This window comes from Pleurodeles waltl, chromosome 9 (assembly GCF_031143425.1).
Source record: "Pleurodeles waltl isolate 20211129_DDA chromosome 9, aPleWal1.hap1.20221129, whole genome shotgun sequence".
Classification (NCBI taxonomy): domain Eukaryota; kingdom Metazoa; phylum Chordata; class Amphibia; order Caudata; family Salamandridae; genus Pleurodeles; species Pleurodeles waltl.
In genome coordinates this window covers 300,347,300-300,373,973 of record NC_090448.1, presented here as the reverse complement: position 1 = coordinate 300,373,973, position 26,674 = coordinate 300,347,300, and the positions used below count along the sequence as shown (strand labels likewise).

Genomic DNA, 26,674 nt, shown 5'->3' with positions numbered 1-26,674 from the left:
GCAGGTAAGTACTCTAGGAACTTTGAATCATTACTTTAGCATGTATACTTTTTACATAAAACACAATAAGCTGTTTTAAAAGTGGACACAGTGCAATTTTCACAGTTCCTGGGGGAGGTAAGTTATTGTTAGTTTTCACAGGTAAGTAAGTCACTTACAGGTTTCAGTTTTTGGTCCAAGGTAGCCCACCGTTGGGGGTTCAGAGCAACCCCAAAGTTACCACACCAGCAGCTCAGGGCCGGTCAGGTGCAGAGGTCAAAGAGGTGCCCAAAACGCATAGGCTTCAATGGAGAGAAGGGGGTGCCCCGGTTCCAGTCTGCCAGCAGGTAAGTACCCGCGTCTTCGGAGGGCAGACCAGGGGGGTTTTGTAGGGCACCGGGGGGGACACAGGTCAGCACAAAAAGTACACCCTCAGCAGCGCGGGGGCGGCCGGGTGCAGTGTGCAAACACGCGTCGGGTTTCCTTCAGGTTTCAATGGGAGACCAAGGGGTCTATTCAGCGATGCAGGCAGGCAAGGGGGGGGCTCCTCGGGGTAGCCACCACCTGGGCAAGGGAGAGGGCCTCCTGGGGGTCACTCCTGCACAGAAGTTCCGTTTCTTTAGGGGCTGGGGGCTGCGGGTGCAGGGTCTTTTCCAGCCGTCGGGAAATGGAGGTCAGACAGTCGCGGTCAGGGGGAGCCTGGGGATTCCCTCTGCAGGCATCGCTGTGGGGGCTCAGGGGGGACAACTTTGGTTACTCACAGTTGTAGAGTCGCCGGAGGGTCCTCTCTGAGTTGGTTGTTCTCCACCAGTCGAGTCGGGGTCGCCGGGTGCAGTGTTGCAAGTCTCACGCTTCTTGCGGGGAGTTGCAGGGGTCTTTAAATCTGCTCCTTGTAACAAAGTTGCAGTTCTTTTGGAGCAGTGCCGCTGTCCTCGGGAGTTTCTTGTCTTTTTCGAAGCAGGGCAGTCCTCAGAGGATTCAGAGGTCGCTGGTCCCTTGGAAAGCGTCGCTGGAGCAGGTTTCTTTGGAAGGCAGGAGACAGGCCGGTAAGTCTGGGGCCAAGGCAGTTGGTGTCTTCTGTTCTTCCTCTGCAGGGGTTTGTCAGCTCGGCAGTCCTTCTTCTTGTAGTTGCAGGAATCTAAATTTTTAGGTTCAGGGAAGCCCTTAAATACTAAATTTAAGGGCGTGTTTAGGTCTGGGGGGTTAGTAGCCAATGGCTACTAGCCCTGAGGGTGGGTACACCCTCTTTGTGCCTCCTCCCAAGGGGAGGGGGTCACATCCCTAATCCTATTGGGGGAATCCTCCATCTGCAAGATGGAGGATTTCTAAAAGTTAGAGTCACCTCAGCTCAGGACACCTTAGGGGCTGTCCTGACTGGCCAGTGACTCCTCCTTGTTATTCTCCTTATTTTCTCCGGCCTTGCCGCCAAAAGTGGGGGCCGGGGCCGGAGGGGGCGGGCAACTCCACTAGCTGGAGTGTCATGCGGTGCTGTGACAAAGGGGTGAGCCTTTGAGGCTCACCGCCAGGTGTTACAGCTCCTGCCTGGGGGAGGTGTTAGCATCTCCACCCAGTGCAGGCTTTGTTACTGGCCTCAGAGTGACAAAGGCACTCTCCCCATGGGGCCAGCAACATGTCTCTAGTGTGGCAGGCTGCTGGAACCAGTCAGCCTACACAGATAGTCGGTTAAGTTTCAGGGGGCACCTCTAAGGTGCCCTCTGTGGTGTATTTTACAATAAAATGTACACTGGCATCAGTGTGCATTTATGGTGCTGAGAAGTTTGATACCAAACTTCCCAGTTTTCAGTGTAGCCATTATGGTGCTGTGGAGTTCGTGTAAAACAGACTCCCAGACCATATACTCTTATGGCTACCCTGCACTTACAATGTCTAAGGTTTTGCTTAGACACTGTAGGGGCACAGTGCTCATGCACTGGTACCCTCACCTATGGTATAGTGCACCCTGCCTTAGGGCTGTAAGGCCTGCTAGAGGGGTGTCTTACCTATACTGCATAGGCAGTGAGAGGCTGGCATGGCACCCTGAGGGGAGTGCCGTGTCGACTTACTCATGTTGTTCTCACTAGCACACACAAGCTGGTAAGCAGTGTGTCTGTGCTGAGTGAGGGGTCTCTAGGGTGGCATAATACATGCTGCAGCCCTTAGAGACCTTCCCTGGCATCAGGGCCCTTGGTACCAGAGGTACCAGTTACAAGGGACTTATCTGGATGCCAGGGTGTGCCAATTGTGGAATCAAAAGTACAGGTTAGGGAAAGAACACTGGTGCTGGGGCCTGGTTAGCAGGCCTCAGCACACTTTCAATTCAAAACATAGCATCAGCAAAGGCAAAAAGTCAGGGGGTAACCATGCCAAGGAGGCATTTCCTTACATATATGAGATCATATTGTAAATGAGAGAGTTGGTTTGGATCTGAGTGACCACGACTTCCCTGAGAAGTTCCAAAGATGTCATGCGCTCGGCTGCCCAATCATCTCTTCCCCGTGGGAGAAATGAGGCACTACTAGTTAGCCGGAGCAAAAACCGGATTTAGGGTGACAGAGTTCCTTACACGTGGGTCAGACTCAGTCCCCCACACCGTTATCGATCCTGCTGCCTAGAAATCCAGTAGTCTCATTTAGGATAATGAGAGCCCACGCGACATGGCGCCGCCAACGATTGGTCTGGCTCTAATATTTAGGTCCGACTGACTCTCTCGGTCTCATATATATTTTGACTCCTCGGTTCCATACGCGGAGACGTCTGTGGGGCTGAGGGTTTCCGCCACCACGGGATAGGTGAATCCTATTACTTAGTGGTTGGTTGTTCAAGCTTGAACTTTAAAAGGAAAACCCGGATATTGGTGTGCCTTCTCTGACCTAGAGCTATTTTTTACAAATGGCGAATCCTAATGTAGTGAATATAGCAATTAATATGCGTCACCCGCTCACAGGCCATCTGATAGCACATGGACTGACGGTCCAGGGGGGGTCCAGTCACTTTTGTGGTGGACGCCCATGCAGCCTATAGAACAGAACTTTTTTATTCTTGGGTCGTATTTCCAGCAGTTGATGGGGGTACAAATACTTTTCACAAATACACTGTTGCGAATGTCCCTGGACAGTACAGGGCTTACGCATACTTAGAGATACCTTTATCTTATCAAGAACACCATAATTGGCTTGATGGCGCCCTCCCACACACAGTAGCACAAGTTAGGTTAGGTGCGCTGAGTAATGATGGTCCTACCTGGCCTTTATTGGCTACATATACACCTCATCCTGCGGCTGCTCAATTGACAGTGGTTGAAGTTCGTCGTTTATATACAGACTTAACGTCTACATATAGACGGTTAGTTCAGTTTGTCATGCAGACACTAAATACAAACGCAGCGCGTGCTGCTCCGGCGCACCCACAGACAGTGGTTCCGGGTATCAATCCGGCCACTGTACACTCAGTTATGGGTAAGGTACCGGCTAAACGTGAGGAAACTCCATTTTGGCTGGCGCAGAAAATTAATACGCTGGAAGCGGTATTTCCCCATACGGGACCTCAGGATAAACATAGAATATTGACGATGTGTTTGCCGTATGGGATGGTTCCTCCGGTGGACCTTTGTAATACCTGGGGCACGGTGTTTGCCGCGCTCTACACTACGGCACACGGTACACCGACATTAGCTAATTTACCGGAAGTGCTTAAACAAATTCAAGATGAATATGGGGCTGCCCCTGCCTTAGATTTGGGCATGCAGTTGATGGGCAATTTTGCCGCAGTTTCTTCTATTATTTTGAGTAATCTCAAGGGAGAGGCAGTAGCACTAGCAGTGCGAATGCGTCTTCGGGACGTTCCGCAGATTGATCAAGAGCGGGAACTTCCGAGAATAATAGCAGAAACCTATTCTAGTATTGGTCGCAATAGCCTAGGGGCTAGACCACAAAAAACCCAATTACAGGGTAAAAATAATAAAGATAATGCTAAACAGCAGCAACCTGAGGGTACTAAAAAGCGCTGGGAAAAGAAACAGCAAACACCTAAAAAAGATGGGGGGCAGTCTCCGCAACCGGAGACCCCGCAGAATAGGTATAATCTCAGGAATAGGGATTCTTTGAAGACGCCTGATAGATATCAATATACTGATACACGCCAATCTCTTTCCTTTCAGGACTCCTCGGAGAAGAGAAGTGAGAGAGGTGGGTGGTCAGAGCGGAGGACGGAGTACGTGAAACCGAGACAGGATTCACAACGCTCAGCGGAGGTTTCTATTAAACAAGAAGAGAAACCGCTGCAACAAAAACAGCAATTTAAAAAGAAGAAAGTGGCAGCAGTCTCAGTTAGACATGCCGCTCAAGAAGAGAGTTCTCTTGACGAACAAGACATGGGCGTTAGCACTGTTAGACAGCGCGGCAGAGGTCACAATAGTTTGCCGGAGTCTTCTAGAGCATCTGGAGGTGAAAGCAACTGATGACTTCATACAAGTCGAAACGGCAGATATGCGAGTCTCTGATCCTGATAGAGTATATCAAGTGACTCTGCGATTAGAAGGGGACATTGACCGCATTGTACACGCCATCTTTTGGGACCATGTGGTAAAATCATATGATGTTCTGCTGGCCGAACAAGATTGGCCACCTGACTTTGTTCGTGACTGTCCGGTTGGGGAGGAGGTTATTACGCCTTCCTTCTCACCACTTGTTCCGAGAGAACTAGCGGAGTCCTATAGTAAAACATGGGCTCTAGCACAGACTCCCGCCCTATATAGAAATAATGTGGGGTGGGATAGACAGTCACCTTATCATGTAATTCCAATAAAGGGCGAACCTCAGCCACAGCCGCAGTATCCTATTAAATTTGAGGCAAGGGCATCAGTTAGGAAAATTCTTACACAGTTGGAGTACCAGGGTGTAATTGAGCCCTGTGTTTTGCCGATGAATAATCCCTTATTTCCGGTTGCTAAACCGGACCATTCATATAGGATAGTGGTGGATTACAGACATTTGAATAGTCATACACGCACATATGCAATACAGAATTCACATAGCGCAGCGCTTATGAATAATATCGTATGTAAGAAGTACAAAACAACATTAGATATCTCGAATGGATTTTTCTGCCAAAATATAGCACCTGAAAGTCGGGACTATACCAGTTTCAGTGCGTTTGGCTCTCAGAAAAAGTTTTGTTGTTTGCCTCAGGCGTATAAGAATAGCCCAGGACTGTTTTTGGCTCGTGTGACTGAAATGCTGCACGAGTTGGACTCTGAAGCGTTATCATATGTTGATGACATATATCTGACAGACGATGAGATTCTGCAACATCTAAGGCGTGTATCGCGCATTGTTGTGGGGTTTGCAGAAATTGGCTATAAATTTAATTTTACGAAATCAAAGATTGCCTTCCTCAGCGTCATTTTCCTGGGATATGAGTTGTCGAGTGAGGGCAAGAGCTTAGCGCCGCATTTTTGGGAGAAATGTGCTTTATTGCAGCCTCCTAATACGGTTCGGAAACTCCAGTAATTGTTGGGGTTTCTGAATTTTGGCAGAACTTACATTCCTGATTATGCTACGTGTATAAAGCCCTTATACGAATTGATTCGCCCGAATTTTTCGAGTAGATTTTGGACGATTGAGCATACACACATACTACGAGAGTTACAGACTGATCTCTTAGCAGTTAAACACTTACACACACGGGACAATAAGACACATTTAGTCATCAGGGTGATACCTGGGGCTGTTGGGTTTACGTATGTCACCTTTAATGAGGGTGAGACAGTCCCGATTGCATACAAGTCTCACTTGTATTCTGCTGCAGAACAACGGTTTGCACAGACTGAGAAGATACTCACTGCAGTACAGATGGCTGTGATTAAAGAAAGACCGCTTGCCCAGGGCCAACGCATCATTGTCGTTTCCCCGATTCCGGTCTTAGAGGCAGTAACAAAAGCGAGTGTTCCTAATTCGAAAGCTTTACACCCGCGATGGATACAATGGGCTACGTCTTTGACAGCCACTGATGTAGATTACATATTTGACCCTAAACTACAGACTCAAGAATTTCTTCAATATGAAATGGAGTACCCAGTTCCTGCTGGTACGTTGCCTATTGACCAATATCAGGTGGTCATGTATACCGATGGCTCTGCGCAACCAGCGGTTGGGACTAAACAACAGTATTCTGCTGCATGTGCAGTAGTGAGCGGCACTATGGAGGGGGACGTGTTCTGCCCCGACATACTTATACTAAAACCTTGGGAGATTGCACGGCACAGCTGGCTGAGCTCAAAGCTCTACTGTTAGCGTTGGAACACGCGGATCCGGCGATTTTGACCTTGCTGGTCTGTGACTCCTACTACTGTGTACAGTCTTTCAATGAATATCTACACTATTGGAAGATGAATGGGTTCAGAGATTCTAAAGGCAACACCATTAAACACAAATTGTTGTGGGGTAAGGTTGCGGATCTGAAGGAGACGCTTCCTAAGGTCCATGTTGTACATACACTTGGGCACCAGCGTGTTGGAATACACGTTGCTGGGAATACTTTGGCTGATGAAGCCGCGAAATCAGCAGTGGCTGTCGCCACTGTGGCCGCAGTGACTCGTTCGAGTTCCAAACCAGACACAGAGATTTCGGCTGCCATAAAGGCTATGGCTGATGGCCCGCCATTTCCTAAAGGATTTCCTTCTAAATATAGTTACTGCTTGAGTGGTGCGCTGAATGCTGCTGTTAATATTCCAGGCATTGGTGTACGTGAAATACCCAATAGAATTGAGAGACCTCGATAAATTTCTGCAGCACATGAGGGGGTGGCGTCTGCGCGTGCTGGTGTGGCTGCCACGATTTCACTTTTACAGGCTCGTTACTGGTGGCCTGGTCTCTATAAAGAGACAAAGCAATATGTCCTTTGTTGTGACGTTTGTCAACAGATTAAGGCTTCGTTGGCTAGACGCCCGCAGCAGACGCCCCTTCTGATTTCAAATAAACCTTTACAGTGTGTGTACTTGGATCATTGTGGTCCGCTGACACCAGATAGTGCATACAAATATATATTGGTTGCTGTAGATTCGTGCTCCAGATTTGTGTGGGTATTGCCACAATGCTCGGCTGACGCTCGAACTGTTATTAAAGATTTGCGCATCTTTGTCGATACATTTGCAGTTGCGGCTTTTCATTCGGACCAGGGCCCTGCTTTTGCCTCTAAGGCATTCAGGGACACCATGGCTTCATTGGGGGTCCAACTCCAATTCTCGTCTCCATTTCATCCCGAGGGAAATTCTGTTGTGGAGCGTTTAAATCGTGATTTAAAGCAATCCTTAACGGCCAGAGTTATAGGTACGAGTTGTGGTTGGCTAGCCCACCTGTATGGAGTACAGAGAGCACTTAATAACTTGCCTAGAAGGTCACTGGGGGGTCGTACTTCATATGAGTGCCTGTTTGGAACACAAATGTATGTTCCAGATCTAGATGGCCCTGGTGTGGAGGCGGCAGTTACGCCCTTTGACATAAATGATCGTGTCACTGTTTTGCAGGATTTACAACAATTCCGTGAAGATAACTCTTCTGCAAGTGCTGCCTCCTCAGGAATTAAGGATGAGCCAGTAACACCTACTGGTTGGATACCCAGGATTGGGGATCTAGTGCGTGAAAAGGTTGCAGTAAAGAAAGAATTTGGTCTTTCTTATCGAGCACCTGTCCCTGTGTTAGGGGGAAGCGGCACGAGAACTGTGATTTTGCCGCCGCTGCAAGGGGCCAAAGGGAATCGCTTTGTTTCCATTGATAATGTCAAGTTACAACATGTGGCCGATTCTGCGCAGCAGACCAAGAGGGACACCCAGTAGTTCCGGAATCCCTCTCACTACTGGGGAAGAAGTCCCGCTGCAGGTGATTTACACCGACACTGTTTCCTCTCCGAGCTTGGGGAGGGTGGATGATGATCTTGCGATTGTTCCACCGACGACGATTAATATGGAATCTTTTGATCAAGTTGCTGTACGTTCTACTGATGTTTCTGAACATGTGGTTTATAGCGTGCCAAGGCGAGAGCCTCCATCTGCTTCTTTGTTCATAGTTGCACCTTTTGCTAGAACTGCCTCTGGCTGTTTCAACGACACTGATGATTCTGTGTCCAGCTCCTCATCCTCGATGTCTTCTGTCCGAGGTCCACGTAAGCTGCTGGGTTGGCTTAAACGCACTTATTTTGTTTGTCCTTGGAACTATTTGTGGCTTTTTATGGCCGTGATGACTCTTTTATTATGGTTGGGATTTGTGGTTACTTTTTTTCTGGTAATACATGGTCATTTTCTTCCTGATCGATCTGACATTGAGCACGTGGAGACTGTGTTGAAACCACATTTTTCGTCTCATATGGTTCGAAGAGACTTGTCCAATGTAAACATTTCTGCGATACCGATTCCGGATGGGATTGTGTGGGATAAAGTAATGTTTGATATATATGGTCCCACTGAATTGATTCAAATACAGTATGTCCTCAAGTTATCAATGAATGATATTGTTATACCAGGCATTGTTTCTGATGATTGGGATGTGAAGACAGTAGATGCTATGCTGACAGATTTGCAATATTATACTGTCTATGACGATGAAGATGCTTACCAATTTAGAGATAATCATTGTGACATGTTTTGCTACAACTATTATGGACAACACTTTATTCATAGAGCTAGTAGCCCTAAGTCCATCTTTAATTATGTGCAATGGGAACATTGCTCGACTCCCCCACAAGGGAGTTCGAAAACGTATTATGATAAATTTGCATATTTTTCTGGGCATGATCAACGAAATGCTAAGTCTTACTATTTTAAAGTTGCACCGTATTCTAATAAGCAAATGTTATTGACTGATACTAAATTACTGTATTCAAATTTGTTTGTATCTAAACTTTCGGTCGAGGGGTATGAATACTGGTTTAAGACTGTTGACTTGAAAAGTGTTTGGGGTTCGAAAAATTGGCAGATGCGAGGCAGGGACACATTATTTCGAGCATGTATTACCCCTGTACAGATGATTTTCCTCAATGACACAGTACAACAGACTAGCTGTTTGGGCTTGGCGACAATTAGAGATTTAACTTTGCCTAGTATACCTGTCCCTTCCAAATTAAACAACTGGCAGCACTATGTGAATGCTACTTTTAGTGAATTTGCACATTGGGTCCAGAATGGTACGCTTAACACTTCATCGATACATCCAGGCGGGTGGTTATTATGGCCTGAAGACACTAATAAGTGTCATCAACGTTTTGTCACCTCTTCAGGGGGGTTCAGGACTAGTAGGGCAGACCCTCGTTACATTTCACCAGAACATGCTGATATTATAACTACATACAGCGTGGGGAAGCTTTGTCAGCAATGGTTGAAGTCATCCACGCTGGATGCAGTTAAGTCACATCTCACGTTACTGTCTAATGATACTGATTTGCAAGATTTTTTGTTAGGTCCCAAGATACCACGGAAGAAGAGATTTTTATATGAAGTTTATAATGAGATTTGGAAGCTTTCACAACAGGAGGCTGCAGCCCGGTTGAGGCAGATTGATCAGGAAAACCTGATGCAGACTTTGTCTGTTGTTGATAATGGCATGCATACCCTTTCTGACCGTGTTTACACGATTGACAGCATTGTTTCCTCTGCTATTGACATTATTAAATCGGACATGTCTTCTTTATATCATGGGCAGAGTCAGACGCGGTCCATCATGCAGCTGGGTTGGACTCTTCAGACCTTGAAGGCAGGTCGCGTTCCATGGCAGCACATTCGTGCCAGAGAGATCTTTGTCTCCTTTAATTTGACTCGTCAACAACAGCTGATGGCTAAAAAGGAAGCGACATATGTTATGTTGAATATTGAGAAATTGGAGAAACTGCCTTTCACAGTGGCTGAGATTCCGTCAGCTGAGTGGTTGATTCATGGGGTTATTAATCTGCCTATCTCCACTCTGCAATTTACTTCTTGTTTGAAGCACATTCCGGTGGGTAGATATGAACTATTGGGAGACAGTTACATACACGAGGTGTGGGAGCTTCCCTTTCAATACAGATGTGTTAATGGTTTGAGGGAGGTTTTTCTTAGCGGCAGCGAATGCGAAGCTTCTGTCAGCCATTCCATGGTTTGTAAACAGCTGTCCTTGCACGGAGCGTGTAACGCTTCGATTGCTAACTTAGCTTGTTATCTGAAGGGAGTTCCAGTCCCGGTTATTAAGAACACTTTCCAGGTGCTTTCTAACGGCAGTTACATTGTTCTTAACAGCGAACGCTGCTGTGGCATGCGTGCCGGAATAGTTTACGTTGTCGTTGTCAACAAGGCCGTTACGTGCTGCGGGAATGTGTTGTTTCCCCCCACTCAAATTAGGGAGGTAGCGGACATCTGGCCTCATATTGCTACTTCCAAGGTTAATTTCGACAAGTTGAGTCGGCTAAAAGCTTTATTGTTTCAAAAGCATGTGGCCCTTACATCTGCTAGCGAGACCTACGCACTTCAGGTGGCAAGGTCATCGGCGGAGATACAGTCCCTTTTGAATACTAACTTTCCGAGTCACTTCGGTGAACTTGTAGGACGTATATTTAATGCATCCAGCACTGCTGGTATTGCACATTTTTTCAAAGCCGTTGGTGTTGGTTTTGCTCACACCTTCTCTTCAATATTCGGTTTGATACCTTTGGCTATACACTCTATTTTCTGAAGCATTTTTGGGGGTTTCCGGATTACTTTGGCTTTATTGGCTGGAGTCTTGCTGTTGTTGCTATTTTTTCGCAATGGCTGTCCCGCCACGACGAGATCCTATATTGCTGCTCCCGTCAGCGCAGCTGTGTCGTGACCGCATGATGCAGCATTTTGGAGCGACACTCCTGGGCCATTTGGAGTGTGACTGGTCTCTGTCATTCAGACCGGTTTTGGATTGTGTGCAACACGTATTTCGGTGCCTTTGGTGCTCGTTTGAACATGCACTGGCTCTCTGTCTCTCACTGCGGCGCCCTCCAGTGGTCGATCCTGATCTGTTGATGTTCCCGATTAGGGCTCATTCCCAGACTTGTGCACTACGGTTGCGTTTGCTTCGTGAGGCAGTTTATGAGATTCCCTTCCTGGAGGAAGATGGTTTTGTCTCATTCATAGGCCCTGCACGGGGTGCCGCCCTGAATGGTTTTGGGGCTTTGGAACACACCTGCTCCATGGTACTTTGTGGCATGGATCTTCCGATATTGACATATATCGAAGTGGAGGAGCTCCTACTCTCTATTGCTTCTGTTTAACAATTGGATATTTTTCCTCTCCTGCAAAATTGACATTATATTGAATTTGGCTTCGTTGTCACATGTTTTCTAAATTTATGACTTTGTTGTCTTCTGACCTTGTCGAAATATGTATATAATTTTAGGTATTGTTTATATCTGGGGCATATTTTTATATTATTGGAACCACTTGCTACCGACAAGGGGAGGGTGTAGTGTGGTTGGTTTTACGTATCCTTTGCGCGTTAGCTTCAGGCTTTAGGCCTTTGTGCACTTTGCCCTGGATGTGTTTTATTCATTTTCTGGCAGCTTAGAGCCTCTGTGCACTTTGCCCTATATGCTTTTTATTAGGCTTCGTACTGTTATTTTTCAAATAGCCAGTTCTACGGTTTTGTTTTTTATTCATATCACTCTGTTTTGCCTACTTCAGCACTGGAGTTCTCCATAACACATTCACTCTGTGCTTCAGTCAAGGATACAGTCTGGTACATTGCCGATAGACGTGGTAGGAGTTTAGACTTGGCATTCCTGCGCAGGGACATTTTGTGATCACACTGACATGTTAGTTATAAAATCACTTCCTTGTCCCAATACACGCAAGAGGGAGATTCCGACCAGGGAACCACAACTAGACGCTGACTGCCTCGTTGCAGATGCTGAACCAAGATCACAGGCCTTTGCTCAGGTATGAGGGCTGATGTCTCCCCAGTGATTCTGAAAGGCAAGCTAGAAGCTTAACATGCTGTGCTCTAAATAGAACAAGCATTGGGAGAGTAGAACTGTTAGGCACTATGATAGCTTTGTTCTTATGTTTTACTCTCCTGGTGACTATTTCAATCCTACTGTGTTGTATTGTTCTGGTTATTGCGGCTCACGCCTTAATATCTAAAATACAGTCGTTTTATTAAAACATTATATAAAACTTATACTGTCTTTGTCATTTGTATATGAGATCATATTGTAAATGAGAGAGTTGGTTTGGATCTGAGTGACCACGACTTTCCTGAGAAGTTCCAAAGATGTCATGCGCTCGGCTGCCCAATCATCTCTTCCCCGTGGGAGAAATGAGGCACTGCTAGTTAGCCGGAGCAAAAACCGGATTTAGGGTGACAGAGTTCCTTACACGTGGGTCAGACTTAGTCCCCCACACCGTTATCGATCCTGCTGCCTTGAAATCCAGTAGTCTCATTTAGGATAATGAGAGCCCACGCGATAACCCCTCCTACTATGTCTAAAAGCTGCAGAAGGTCTCTACTCGTGACTTCTTCTCTCTTGGTCAAGTATTGAGTGTTCTGTAGGGGTGTAATAGCTGCGTGAGCCTCGAGTTGCCTCCTCCAGATAAGGTGATCAGGATGAGGATAGCTGATCCCCGTGTCAGCTTTCAGGTTAAGGACCACTGGGAAAAATCAGGTAATGGTGTGTCTCATGGGGGGCTGGCAGCGGAAAAGAATGGAGAGTCACTTTTACAATGGGATGGCATTAAGCTGTCCTAGGCCTGTCCCCTCTGAAAAGTTCCTTGCAGGCCTTTGCTTCACAAATATGCTAGTGCCCTCTTTCTAGGTGTGCTTCTTTCCGGTCATGGTGTAAGAGATATGCGGTCTCCCCGAGGGAAGGAGGATGAGGGCCACTGCTGCTGATGGTTCGTAGAGTCTGGGGGGGCAAAGAGGGGGCTTCAGATCGTAGGTGACTCTCTATATTCCCTCCTGATGGTCCCTGTCACAATGGCAACTTATTAACACCGCTTGGGTGTTTGAGCATTTCCGCAGTCGTGGTGCACTGTTCTCATGTGGTTTGTGGTTTGTTGGACCAGCGGTTAGAAGCCTCAATCATCAATTCAGCGTGGGGGGGGAGCGGCACTGTCTAAATTGGATGAGGGATGATGAAGAAAAGAGATGGGAGGACTCTGCCATTCGTGCCTCTTCACCTCCTCTCCAGTTATTGTCAAGGCACCGCTTCATCCGTTGCAAAACGTGTTGCAGCCATTCTCCTCACTTCGTTTCAGTGGGGGAGCTATGGGCTCTCTCCTATTCCATGGCAGCTACTGTCTAAAACGTGTGCTGCGTGGTATTTCAAGACAGCTATCCCTTCCATGGTTCTCAGGGGAGGAGCGGGTGGCTTCGGTGTTGCAGGGCGTACATCTCTGTCTTACCGCCCGATCCGTCCAACACTTTACATCGGTGCGTGCTTCAACTTCAAATTACCAAATCAGTAACCCACTCATAATGCAATGTGTTGGATTATATGTATGCCTTGGCCAATATAATTCAGTTCACAAAACCACCCCTTTACTCTATTCTGACTACTTTGGATTATTTCACATAAAGTTAGCAAAGACGTTGGTTGCCGTAAACTCTTTGTAACTATCAGCAGGTACACCTAGAAACTCTTCATTTTAAACTAAACTGCTGCAAAACTCATAAATCTGTAGGCCTGGTCAAGGTACACCACCCACCAATCTCAATGTTCTGCTTAATCATTTCACATGCTCAATCCTTGCTACCTTAGATGAAAGTCTGCCAATCTGGGAATGAAAATCTGCCTACACTCCAAGCAGAAATAATCTATGGTTTTCAGGTAGGCTCAAAAACCTTAAACTAGAAGTTCAGAGATCCAAAAAGATATGGAGAAGGCTACATTGCTCATGTAAAAAGTGGTATGCCACTCTATAATGTTCTCAAATAATAAAAAAATAAAAGCTGAGAAAATGAAATGTCTTACTTACCAGGGTGGCCGGTCACTGAGGGCTTTGGCCACTCCCCCACCCCCTGTTTACCAAAGCATAATGAGTGTCTGTCAGGCTGGGAAAGGGCAGCCTAAACAATACTCACCATATCAGGGTCAGGCAGCCAGGCACTTTGCATCTAGAGCAATTCCTTTAAGCAACAAGAGGCATACTTGTGATCATCATAAAAAGCTCCATACAGAATGGCTTTTTTCCCAGACGTATTGTAAAGTAGCTGTAGTAAGTCAGCTTCTAATGACATCTGCCCTGGAGTGCTGAGAGTCAATTACAGAAACCATCTTAAACCCTTTTTCTTGTTCCGATAGATGGGCAAAACATCTATAGCAAGTGGCCCTGCATCAGCTTAAGGACTTTGCATAAATTAATGACATGATAGAAAGGTAACAAGCAGGTTTTCCTCTACGTCACAGCATAAAGCTGGTGGCCCTATCAGCCACTGATGATCTTTACCACCTTTCTGATAAAGGGGCAACTGGCGAGCTAGACCTCTTACACTTTTCAGCCACATTTGAAATCATTGACCAAAACATCCTTCTTAAGACAATGGTAGCAGTGAGTATTAGTGGTACAGCCCTGAGATTTACATCTCTCATTTCAAAGAAATCACAATTAGTGATTCTTCCCCTGCACTCTTCAAAGTCATAGATCATTGACTGTGAGGTCCCACAAGGGTCAATCTTCCTGCCTTTCTGTATAACATGTGCATGCAGCTTCATGCCCAGTTGTTCACCCAAGCAGGATAAGCTTTTGTGTGTATGCTGATGACCCTTGGCTTATGTTTAATCTATCTTGTGTGCAAGAGTTTCCCAATCAAAAGATTAGTCCTTTAACAGAGGCTCTCACTCTCATCAAAAGGATGGATTGCCAACAATTTCTTCAAGATGAACTTGACCCCAAATATCTTAATTACCTACACTTTATTGGCTGTAGCTTGGCAAACTACCTTGTGGCCAGATATAAGGGACATATTCTCAAGATTCTTTGAAAAAGACTATAACTTAGGAGGGCTTTTCAGCAGCATGCCATCTCTGGAATCCAACTCCATTACAGTGATTCCCACCTATTTCACCCATCTTTGACTTCTAAATAAAGATTCTTCCATTCATCGATCCCTGTTTGCATATTCCAGCAGTGAGCTCTATCATTAAATCATATCCTGTCAAAACCAACTCAATTCTCTAGACAAAGTCATAGGTCAACTTGAACAAGCTCAGCGCTTAAGCATGAGTGCTTAAAAAAATAGTAGAATATCACATGTCAGTAGCAGTGCAATCTCTAAACTGGCTATCTATTCAATCTTGGGTTACCTTTAAGTCTATCAAAGTTATTGATAAAGCCCACCACCTCTGATAACCTTTCTTTGTGTCCAATAAATTTTCTTTCTAATAAGCACCATGCTCCTTCATGTCGGCAAAACAATTCTTGCGTGCCACCAATAGGACAAGTTGCAGTACTAAGGCCAGTGTATTGAGAATGTGTTTTTTTCCACAGCAGTGCCCAAACTCTGGAACTCTCTTGTATATGCAGAAAGAAACAAATGTACTTTATTTTAGACTTCATCTGAAAATCTGGCTTTTTAACAATTTAACATCATCTAGCGTGTGCATATGAGTGTTTGGAAGTAAACCATAACCTAATACAACATAACATGATGGCAGGGAGATCAATAATGGAAAAATCTGCAACATAAAACAGAACACATCTTCAGTTTGTAGACATCTGATTTGCTATGTTGTTTACCCTTTCCCCAAAGTTCTAAATGGTATGATTTAAGTCACTGGCCGTTCTGCACAAGAGCATAGAAGCCTTCTACAGATCTTTTATGATCCTCAGGGTTCATAAGAGCCCCAAAGAGATGTTAAAAGATTGCCAAAATACAGTTTTACTTTTGAATATCAAACAATTAAGATGTAGGAGAAGATTGGTATTATCCGTACTGAACATTTTTTTGACGTAAGCCCAAGTAAAATTGAGGGATGTATTCCAATGAATAAATATTGAGCATAAGAGACTGAACTCTTCTTCATACAGACACATATTTAACACCTCCAGACCACTGGGCCTTAGTACCTTCAGAACCCTGCCCCTAACCAAGATAAGTAGTACAGTGGGCCTGACTATGGACCTTCTTGTTCCAAGCCGCTGCAGAATAGATTAAGCAATCATATCAGTTTTTGGAAGTGCCTATTGCAGCATATTCTATGATATTTTGGTAAAATGAGACAGAGACGGTGGACTTGCTATTACCCAGCCAGTCTGGAAAGAAGCTTGTAAATTTTATTTAATGTGTATAAGAAGGACAAAACTGAGATGAATAAAGTTTTTTTTGTCAGGCAGATGTTATGTTTCACTCTCCAGTTTCTGGACATGATTCATGTCAATAATAATTCCCTCTATCCTATGTGACAGAATGATAAAGTAGAGGGGCTATTTGTATATGATGTGGGATTGTCCTAAACTGGCATCATACTGACAGACTGTGTTTTGATTTACAAGCTCCTGTATAAATTTTGTTATAGAGCACTGGCCTTTTACAAGCCTCTTTTGGAGTGTCCTCCATACAGAGGACCTGAACATGGGAGAAAGAAAATGTATAGTTATTGTTATGTTGATAGCATGATCAGTATTCATACAAATTTAGAAGTCTGGAAAGCTTGTAATTGATAAGATGTGGTATAATACATTCGTAAAAGTCACCAAGGATGAGTAGTTATAGGCATTAAGGTAAATGGTGGTAGGAAATTGGCTAATATGTGGTGAAATGTTACTATTTAATAGGGGAAGATATGGGAGAAAGATAATTTCTAGTAATTTCTATGTTGATAGAATGATCATTTATCATACAAATTTGGAAGACTGCAAAGTTTGTAATCTATAAAACATGGTTTAATACATCTTTAAAAGTCACAAAGCATGAGTAGTTATAGGCATTAAGGCAAAGGTTTGTAGGAAAATGCCTAGTATGTGGTGAAATGTTACTAATTTATGGGAGAAAGAAAGGATGGAGTATTAGATTCTAGCACGAGTTGGCACAAAATCTTTATTGCTATAGCATAATCATTGAAATTTTTAATAATGTGTAATGTATAATTTATTTCGAGTTTAAGATATACATTTAATACATTATGGCCCTCATCTTGGTGGTCTTCCCAGAAGACCGCCGAGGCTGCGGGTGCAAGAATACCGCCATTGCTGGCAGTATGTCTGGCTCCCTATTTCAACTTTTCCACTGGGCCAGCGGACGGTAACAGTGTTACTGTCCGCTGGCCCAGCGGAAAAGTCACATCAAAATTGCTTCTGGCTCGTAATACAGCTGGCGGCAATGCTGATGTGCAGCGGGTGCAGTAGCACCCGTCGCGCATTTCACTGCCCGAAGTTCGGGCAGTGAAATGCACGATGGGGCTCTGCCTGGGGGCCCCTGCCCTGCCCATGCCAAGTGCCTGGGCCCCCAGGGGCACCCTGAGTCCCCTTACCGCCAGCCTTTCCATGGCGGTGTCTACCATCATGGACAGGCTGGTGGTAAGGGGAGTCAAAATCCCCAGGGCAGTGCTGCTTGCAGCGCTGCCCTGGCAGATTACAACCACGGGACCGCCATGGCGGTATACCGACGGTCCCGGCGGTGTTACCGTGGCGGTACTGCCACGGTCAAAATGTGGTGTCCAGTACCGCAAGCCTGTTGGTGGTATGAATGCCACTATAGCCCTGGCGGTCACCAACCGCCAGGGTTATAATGAGGGCCTATATTTGATATTCCTTCATGCCATATAAAACCCATAGTAAAAATATTTATAAAAAACTTAAAACATATGTATTTCATAATTTGAAGGCTTTCTGACTCTAGTGATGACCTTCAGCCGTCCCAGAGTTAGATCTTCCAACTTTAACATCACCGTAGCTAAGACACCGGAACCAGTCAGGATCTCATTCTGGGTGAGGAGATCCTGAGGAAGTAGAAATATTATTCTGAGAACCAAGAAACATCTGCTGAGTTACATTTAGGAGGACCAAGTATGTCTGCCCCAGGAATAGTCTAAGTACATGACTCGTTCCCTGGTCTTTTTGGCAACTTTATTCATTAGAGGGACAATGTTAGACCTGACAGCCTTAGGGTATTCACCCCTAACTTTTTGCCTGCCTCACTCCACTTTTTAGATACTGTTTTTGCTGGTTTTAAGGCTCTACGCATGTTACCACTGCTAACCAGTGCTAAAGGGCATATGCTCTCTCCCTTTAAAGTAGCCCCTCAACCTTGTCTCAGGCCTGCCATTGCAAGGCCTGCATGTGCAGATTCACTGCCAATTCGACTTGGCATTTAAAAGTACTTACAAGCCTAAAACTCCCCTTTTTCTACATATAAGGCACCTCTAAGGTATGCCCTTGGTAACCCGTAGGGCAGGGTGCTGTGTAGACAAAAGGCAGGACATGTACCTATGTAGTTTACATGTCCTGGTAGTGTGAAACTCCTAAATTTGTTTTTACACTGCTGTGAGGCCTGCTCCCTTCATAGGCTAACATTGGGGCTGACCTCATACATTGTTTGAGTGGTAGATGCTGATTTGAAAGGGGCAGGAAGGTCATATTTAGTATGGTGAGAATGGTGATACAAAATCTTGCTGACTGGTGAAGTTGGATTTAATATTACTATTTTAGAAATGCCACTTTTAGAAAGTGAGCATTTCTCTGCACTTAAATCTTTCTGTGCCTTACAATCCACGTCTGGCTGGGTTTTGTTGACAGCTCTTTGTGAATTGACTCACACACACCCCAAACACAGGATACTCAGCCTCACTTGCATACATCTGCATTTTGAATGGGTCTTCCTGGGCTGGGAGGGTGGAGGGCCTGACACTTGCATGTCAAAGGACTGTAGCCTGCCCTCACACGAAGGACTGCCACACCCCCTACTGGGACCCTGCCAGACAGGATTGAACTGAAAGAGGACCTTGTGCACTTCTACGCCACTCTTTGAAGTCTCCCCCACTTCAAAGGCACATTTGGGTATTTGAACAGGGCATCTGCCCCTACCAACTCAGACACTTCCTGGAGAAGAATCTGGAACCAGAACCTGCATCCTGCCAAGAAGAACTGCCTGACGGCCCAAAGGACTCACCTGTCTGCTTTCTGTGAAGGACTGCTGCCTTGCTGTTGCCCTGCTGCCTTGCTGGTCTCTAGCAGTGGTGAAGAAGTGCTCTCCAAGGGCTTGCCTCTTGTTCCCTGAAGTCTGACGACCAAAAACACTTCATCTCTACAAGAAGGACTCCTTGTGTTGCGAAATTCAAAGCATAGTCTGCCAGAAACTACGCACAGCCTGCACCGCAGTGAAAATTTGATCCACCGGAACGACACACAGCCAAACCGGAACAACGCAGCCCGACTTCCAGAGAGGAATCGATGCAACGCCCACGAATTGACGAAGCTCCTGTGACTTTGTCCTGCCAGCGCAGAAATTCCACGCATCACCCCCAGGGTGTCTCAAAACCCCGCAACCCGAAGAGGATCCACGACCGAGTCCTGGAAATCGGCGCACAGCCATCCCTGAGTGAAAACTAAACGACGCATCGCATTATGCGGCCAGAGAAATCGCCGCACACCGCTTCGTTTCCACGCATCTCCTCCTCTGCGGTTCGTTGCAGAGATTTTTCATGCGAACCAGGTACTTTGTGCTTGAAAGAGACTTTGTTTGCTTCTAAAAGACTTAAGACACTTTATATCACATTTTTTTGTGATTTCTCAACATTTACTTATTGCATCTTTAATCGTTTTGACCTGCAGTTAGCCTGGAGCCAGGGCAGGGAAGGTAGGGCATCTGTGCACTTCAAAGGCATGCCTCTAGAATCTTATAACAACTTCAAAGGCACAACTGGGAATAAATATTTGACCTCAGACACTAACTCTTCAGTACACTTCTAGAGTTGTGCATACTCTGCAAGGATGTAGGGCTGCTGTGCTGTTGAAAGGGCTGCCACTCTGCTGGATTTCTGCCCTGCTGAACTACTGTCTTCATGGACTGCTGCCTTGCTGTGCTGACATGCTGTCTGCTGCCCTCTTGCCTGTGTGGGAAGGATTGCCCCAGGCTGAATCCAAGAGCTAGTGGGCTGGCCTCCTGATCAGAAGCCTCATGGACATAACAGGCTTCCTGCAACCTTGAACCCAGCACCTGGGCTCTGCTATCTGTGAGCTCTACACTCCCAACAGGTGGGACCTCAGTTCTAGACCCTCTAAAGTGGGTCTGGAGCAGCTCTGCCAAGCCCAATCGGAACTAATGTGGAGTCCCACAAGCATCTCTGCACAGCTGCCAGGCTCATCAGAACCAATGCAAAGCAACACAAAGTCCTTTTGATGTGCATTTTGGTGCTATTTTCACTTTTCAGGATTTACTGATTGGATTTTTGTCATTTTGGTCTTGTTTGATCTATTAAAAATATCTCTGCTTTACTATCTTGGCATGGGAGCCTTTTTTGTGTGATGTTTTCACTTTATTACTGTTTGAAGAGTTGCGTAAATTCTTTATTCATTGCCTCTAAGTTTAGCCTGTTTGCTCTGTGCCAAGCTACCAGTGAGTTGAGCACAGGTTAATTCCGGGTTGGCTTGTGCCTCACCCTGACAAGGATTGTTCTTACTGCTTGACCAGGGCTCACACGCAAGTTAATCAACAATCCAATTTCTTACAGTGCGACTTACATTTGGCTCTGTCACCTCTTTCTTATAAGGCTTATTCTCTGTCTAAAAGTCTCATCTTTCTCGCCACTTTCTTAAATACTCCTCTCTCTCTCTGTCTATTTTGGGCTTTTCCCCATTACGCTTCTTTGGTTCCAGTTCCCCATTCCAGTCTCGGTGAAGCTTTATCCTTCATTTTAAACCATTTATTAACCCCATTCCATCACACCATGAGAACTGTTCAGCATAATAAATGTATTTTACCTTTCGTTTGCTGAATTGTTCACTTATTGCGCATGACCTGGCAAAACACTTTTAGATGTAATGTGATTCGTGGTTTATCAGATGATGTGGTTTCCCCTTAGTGTCACAGATGATTTCTACTCAATTCTTTTCATCTTTCTAGATTATCACGTACGTGTAAACTTTCAGGACAAAGTCCTTCTCTTCTTTCAGCTCAGAGATGGTCTGTAGTGCATCCATGAGGCTCAGTACAGCACAGCCATATGGTCGACGGTAGTGAAGGTGTGGCGGTCCCTTCTTTGAATCATTCAGCAGCATGCGGCCTGTGATATAGAAAATTGAGAGAATGATGAATCTATGTGGAAGATGTATCTGTACATCACTGGCAAACTGAGGACTTGAATGTGGAACACATCTAACTGCAAAAAAGTATTATTCGCTCCCACTCTTCCATTGAGGTGTTTAAGAATACCAGGAAGATTTACATTAGTTCTTGCTCTGTGGATGAAATTATACAACATGAACAATGCTTTCCTTACCACTCCATGCCCATACCACATATCATCATGGAAGGTAAATATGATTCACCAAGACCCTTATTAGGTATAAACAATGGAACAATTTATAAAGGTTCCTTACAAATATATCTGTACTTAGCTAAGATTCTCAAAGGCGTTGCCTTTGCCACAGAAATTCAATGTTGGTATCTGTATTACAAAAGTAAAAATCAAAGATAAATCACAATGAAAACAATGCTTGCCAAAGCCCATGTCCGAGTGCACAGTAGCCATGCATGTATACATACAGCACAGATGGAATGGCTAAAAGCGTGCCTTTGCTTGTGTATCAAGGAATTTTGGTCACCATGAACGCCAAAATGTGCTTGTTTGTGCTAGTGTATGCTCCTTCTGCCTATGTTGGCATTCATATGCGAAACTGCAGTATTTTTAAGATTATGCTATGTTCGATTCTAGTACATAGCACAAACTGAACATTGAAATACAAAACATCACAGTGAGTGGCACATACTTTACCTATCCGGATGACGTGAGCTACAATGTATAGGTCTCTCTTCAGGTCTTTGCTGCTTAAATCCTAACGAATGAGAGATGAGAAAGCAGTAAGAATATTCATCGCACACAGTATCTCAAGGCATCGAGCAGAGGCACGCATACCTGGTCCATCATCAACTATTACCCCAGGCTCCACCCACACTTGCATGTGACTTTCAACACCTGATCAAAGTTAACTCATGTGCCAACTCTTTGATCACTTCAAACTGTGAGAATGAGCCTCTAGTCACCCACAATTCTTACATAAACTCATTGGACAGTTACTATTCTCATTCTAAACAACTGCCGATTTCTAAATGTGCCTCACCTAGAAATTATATGGTATTCCACTTTTTACTTCTATCATTTACCCACCTTAGATTTTGATAACTATGTTTTACCTATTTTGGCCCAGTGTAACCTACGATCTTCGCATTTCCACTGTGACTCAAACCTCAGCCTCCATATGATTCCCAAAATCGTCCCAAACTACTTTCATAACACTTTTCCTAATCACTGCTGACCACAACATTCATTGCCATCTTAATCCACTCATGGGATAAAGTATTATTAGGCGTCTTTTGGACTTAGACTTTGGATTAGCTATCCTGATACTAAGGGCTGGCTCAAATCACCTCAATGGGGATGGTCACAAAGCGTGGGGAATTGGCTGAAGAGGGGATATTGTAATGTGAGGGTGTTGTGGCCTACTTGGTTCTCCATTCTTGTAGCTCAATGCTCTTTTCTGCTGCCCTTGAGTAATGCTTCAGACTGTACCTCCTGCAAGTGTACACTGGCTCTTTTATATTTTGAAGAGGAAAAAGCCACAAAGGTATTTGCCTCCTTGTCTCCCCATAGTGTCCTAATGTCCTCAACAAGTTCTCTATCTGAAGAAATGGATATGGCTTTTGTACAAGACATTTTCAGCAGTGTTTTTATACGTTTGGAGCTGGATCCAATAAAGGTAGTTGAGAACCAAAATGCATTATTGATACGTGAATGTACACCAATAAATCAGGAGCACATCTCTCCCCATATAACCAGTCAGAGACCCCACAGAGACAGTGCCTACCGTGAAGAGAGCACAAAGTCGGTCGATCTTGTCTGGATTCCTGGGGCCACCATTCTTGTTAAGTCGCACCAAGAACCGCTCACTGGAAACACAAAGGAAAGAAGCACACGGTGAATGAAACCATGACGTGTGGGAGAGGGACAGGAAAACAGCAGCCAGAAGGACAAAACAAGCATTGGTAAAGCCAATAGGTCTGGCTTTAATGTGTAATCACTAGTGTAGGCTGTTACTCAAAGCCACAGTTGAGTTCACAACATAATTGCAGGCTCCCAGAGGCTGTTATTTAATGTCCCTACTAATCAGAAGCAGAAAGCTTCAGTTGCACAGACCGATATCACGCGTCCCATGTTGAGGTAGTAGAACAAGCGCACCCCTACCGAGCGTTATTGTCCCTGATGCGGCAGCAGCACAAGGGGTACATTCGTACAAGCTGGTATGAGATGTCCCCGTTGAATTAGCAGCACAAGATACAGAACCAGATGCAGTTACTGGATGTCTTTGCTGAGTCAGCAGCGCAAAGATACAGCTATATGCTGGTATTAGATACCCCTCTTGACAATAAACTCATTTAATTAACCAACAAAAAGGGAACACAGAGTGTCTTTATTAATATAAACGCTAATTGTAGTTTATGAAAATGTTAGTCAAAACGAAAACAACTGTGTAAGCATTTAAGTTTAGGCGCAACCTATCTGTTGTGGAGAGAGTGAATTTGACTAATAGGGAATTTTTTGCACAAGTCCAGACACTTTCTTTTTAATGTTCAGTGAAAAATGTGACTGGTCAGTAGAATCGAGAAGTGGCAAATGTTTCTGCGTTTGCTACTTTATTGTTTTTATAAAGAGTGGAGCAGAAAGACTCTTCTAATGCTCAAAGAGTCATAATTGTTCTTGTTAGTATCAGTTCTTTAAAACCTATGAAAAGTAAATTCTAGAGTTTTGGAATGTTTGTAATGCTGTGCATTTATTTCGATACCATAGAGAATTTTTATGAGCAACACATAAAATAGAAAATATGTATGCTTATTTTTTAAATCAAACTTCGAGTAAGGATTTGCTTAAAATGCAGAACATACCGCTTTTAGAGGACAAAACCCTCCTTTCCTGAACAAAACTGCCTGTCAGTCAAAACGAGCCGTAAATTGCTTTGGGTTGGTGAATAAACACTGAGGGCCCGATGTAGCAAAGTGTTTGCGCCTCGCAAACAGCGAAAAATGCCGTTTGCGAGGCGCAAAAGCCTCTTTGCTATGCAGACTTATCCGACTCGGAATCCGAATCGGATCCGACTCGCAAAATGCATTTCCGACTCGCAAATAGGAAGGGGTGTTCCCTTCCTATTTGCGACTCGCAATGCTATTCAATTCGCGGTCGCAAATGAAATCGCAGTTACCATCCACTTGGAGTGGATGGTAACCCAGTCGCAAACGGGAAGGGGTCCCCATGGGACCCCTTCCCCTTTGTGAATGGAAACAAATATAATTTTTCAGAGCAGGTAGTGGTTCTGTGGACCACTGCCTGCTCTGAAAAATACCGAAACTAAAGGTTTCAGTTTTTTTTCTAAGTGCAGCTCGTTTTACTTTAAGGAAAACGGGCTGCAGATAGAAAAAAAAAACTGCTTTATTAAAAAGCAGTCAAGGACATGGTGGTCTGCTGTCTCCAGCAGGCCACCATCCCCGTGAGTGCCCTTACTCGCAATGGGGTCGCAAACTGCAACCCACCTCATTAATATTAATAAGGTAGGTCTTTGCGACCCCATTGCGAGTTGCAGAAGCTGTCTGAGACACTTTTCTGCATACCAAATTGCGAGTTGCAATTTGCGAGTTGCAATTTGCGAATCGCACGGACTCGCAAATTGCAAGTCGCAATTTGGTTTCTTCCTACATCTGGCCCTGAATTTTGAACATCTTGAGTGGGAGCCTATTTTGGACTCTTGGGTTTATGATTGAAAAAACCGGTGTACTCCTCCCCCGTGGAGCAACATATAGAGAGAGAGCGAGAGAGAGAAATAGAAAGAGAGAATATAATAAAGGCACACGTGAAATCATAAGTGAGTGGAAGGGAAAAAAGGTTTGTATATTTACATATGTATCTGTTTATTCAGCTTTATCTGTTTTTAGATTTAGAGTATTATTGTGTATCTCCTATCTATGTGTTTTATGCTATTTTATATTTCCAGTTTTTGATGTTCTTGGGCCAGATGTATCAACTGATTTTGCGATTCGCAAAATCCAGGTCGCAAAGCAATTCTGCAAAAAATCGCAAATTGAGATTTTTCGCAGAATGGTATTTTGCACTTGCAAAATACCATGACCTGCAACCAGGTGGTAACCTGGTGCAAATTTTAAAAATGCAGTACAACTGCATTTTTTAATTAAATATGTAAAGCACACATGCCCTTTTGGCATGTGTGTACTGTACATGTGCAAAAAAAGAAAAATTGGGGTGCAGGAGAGGGGGCCTTAGGCCCCCAGCACCCTGGCCCTTTGCATTTCCCAAATTGCGATTTCTGTTTCAGAAATCGCAATTTAGGAAATGCAAAAAATTCGCAGCTATGGGCCAACAGGCCCATAGCTGTGAATGGGGCCAGTATCGCAATTTGCGATTCGGTAATTGCATTCGCGATTTTTAAGAAATCGCAATTACCGAATTGCAAATGTGATACATGGCCCTTTGCGAGTCGGTAATTGCGATTTCTTAAAAATCGCAATTACCGAATCGCAATGGGCCAGATTCATACATCTGGCCCTTCGTCTCTATATGTTATTTTACCATATTTATGTGTTACCGACTTTGACTTTTTTATCTACTCAGTGTGGTATATTTTATTTTATTGTGTTTATGTACCTTTTGTGGTCTTTAAGCAGAAAAAAAGGTTTTTGAATCGAATCAAATCGAAAAACAAAGAAGTATTTTGAAGTTGAAGCCAGGAATAAGGAAATAAAAGGAGAAAGTGTTATTAAAGAATACAGTCTCGGAGTTCTTTGGGTACCCCACCAATGCCAATAAACGAAAGAGTGTGTGTGTTCATAGGACAGTGAGTGGCAAAAACGGATAGAAGTAAGGAATAAAGGCATCTGTTATGAAAATATTTCCAAGACTATTTTTATAATATATTATTAATTTATTTGCCACACATTTAAGTTTAGGTGCCAAGTGCTCATAGGTGCCAAATACTCTTCAATGTCCCACTAGACCTGTATGGACTATTACAGTGGGGAATCTCCTGGGTTCCTTGTTTTTACACACTGTATGTCCATTAACGTTGTCACCCACTGTAGAAAAGACACATTCAAGAAAAACTACTGTAGGAATGCACGAGGGATGCCCGATGGAAAGGGATGAACCATAAATATCATGGAGTTTGAAGACCAATTTATAGGTGGTTCAGTTCTGTTCAAGTCTGACTCATGGAACTAAACATCATCATGCTCTCATAACATATCCAATTATGGCAATTGAATAGCATATCCCAATACTTTAAAAAAGATCATGAAACTACTCTAAAGCAACTAGATCAAGCCCTGTCTCTTTTAGCTACACTCTCAAGATGTTCCAGTTATGCATTCAGTCTAGGACACCGAGTCAGACTCTGTAGGATCTTAAGTGTGGAGACAACTCATCAAATCCTTAGGAATAAATCAGACCCTTGAAGTGTCCATCTATGGAACTCAGAGAACAGAGGGAGAGAATT

The 26,674-nt window shown here is 44.5% G+C and overlaps 1 protein-coding gene across 1 annotated transcript in view; it reads right to left on the bottom strand.

Moving 5' to 3' along the window:
* The window catches only part of DOCK3 (dedicator of cytokinesis 3), a 1,331,886-nt gene that overhangs the window by 419,781 nt on the left and 885,431 nt on the right, over positions 1-26,674 (bottom strand). The window contains exons 10-12 of the mRNA XM_069206772.1: positions 22,985-23,066; positions 21,895-21,955; positions 21,036-21,183 (exon numbers count right to left, since the gene is read on the bottom strand). Coding sequence (XP_069062873.1) covers positions 21,036-21,183; positions 21,895-21,955; positions 22,985-23,066 — 291 coding nt within the window. The remainder of the gene's footprint in view (positions 1-21,035; positions 21,184-21,894; positions 21,956-22,984; positions 23,067-26,674) is intronic.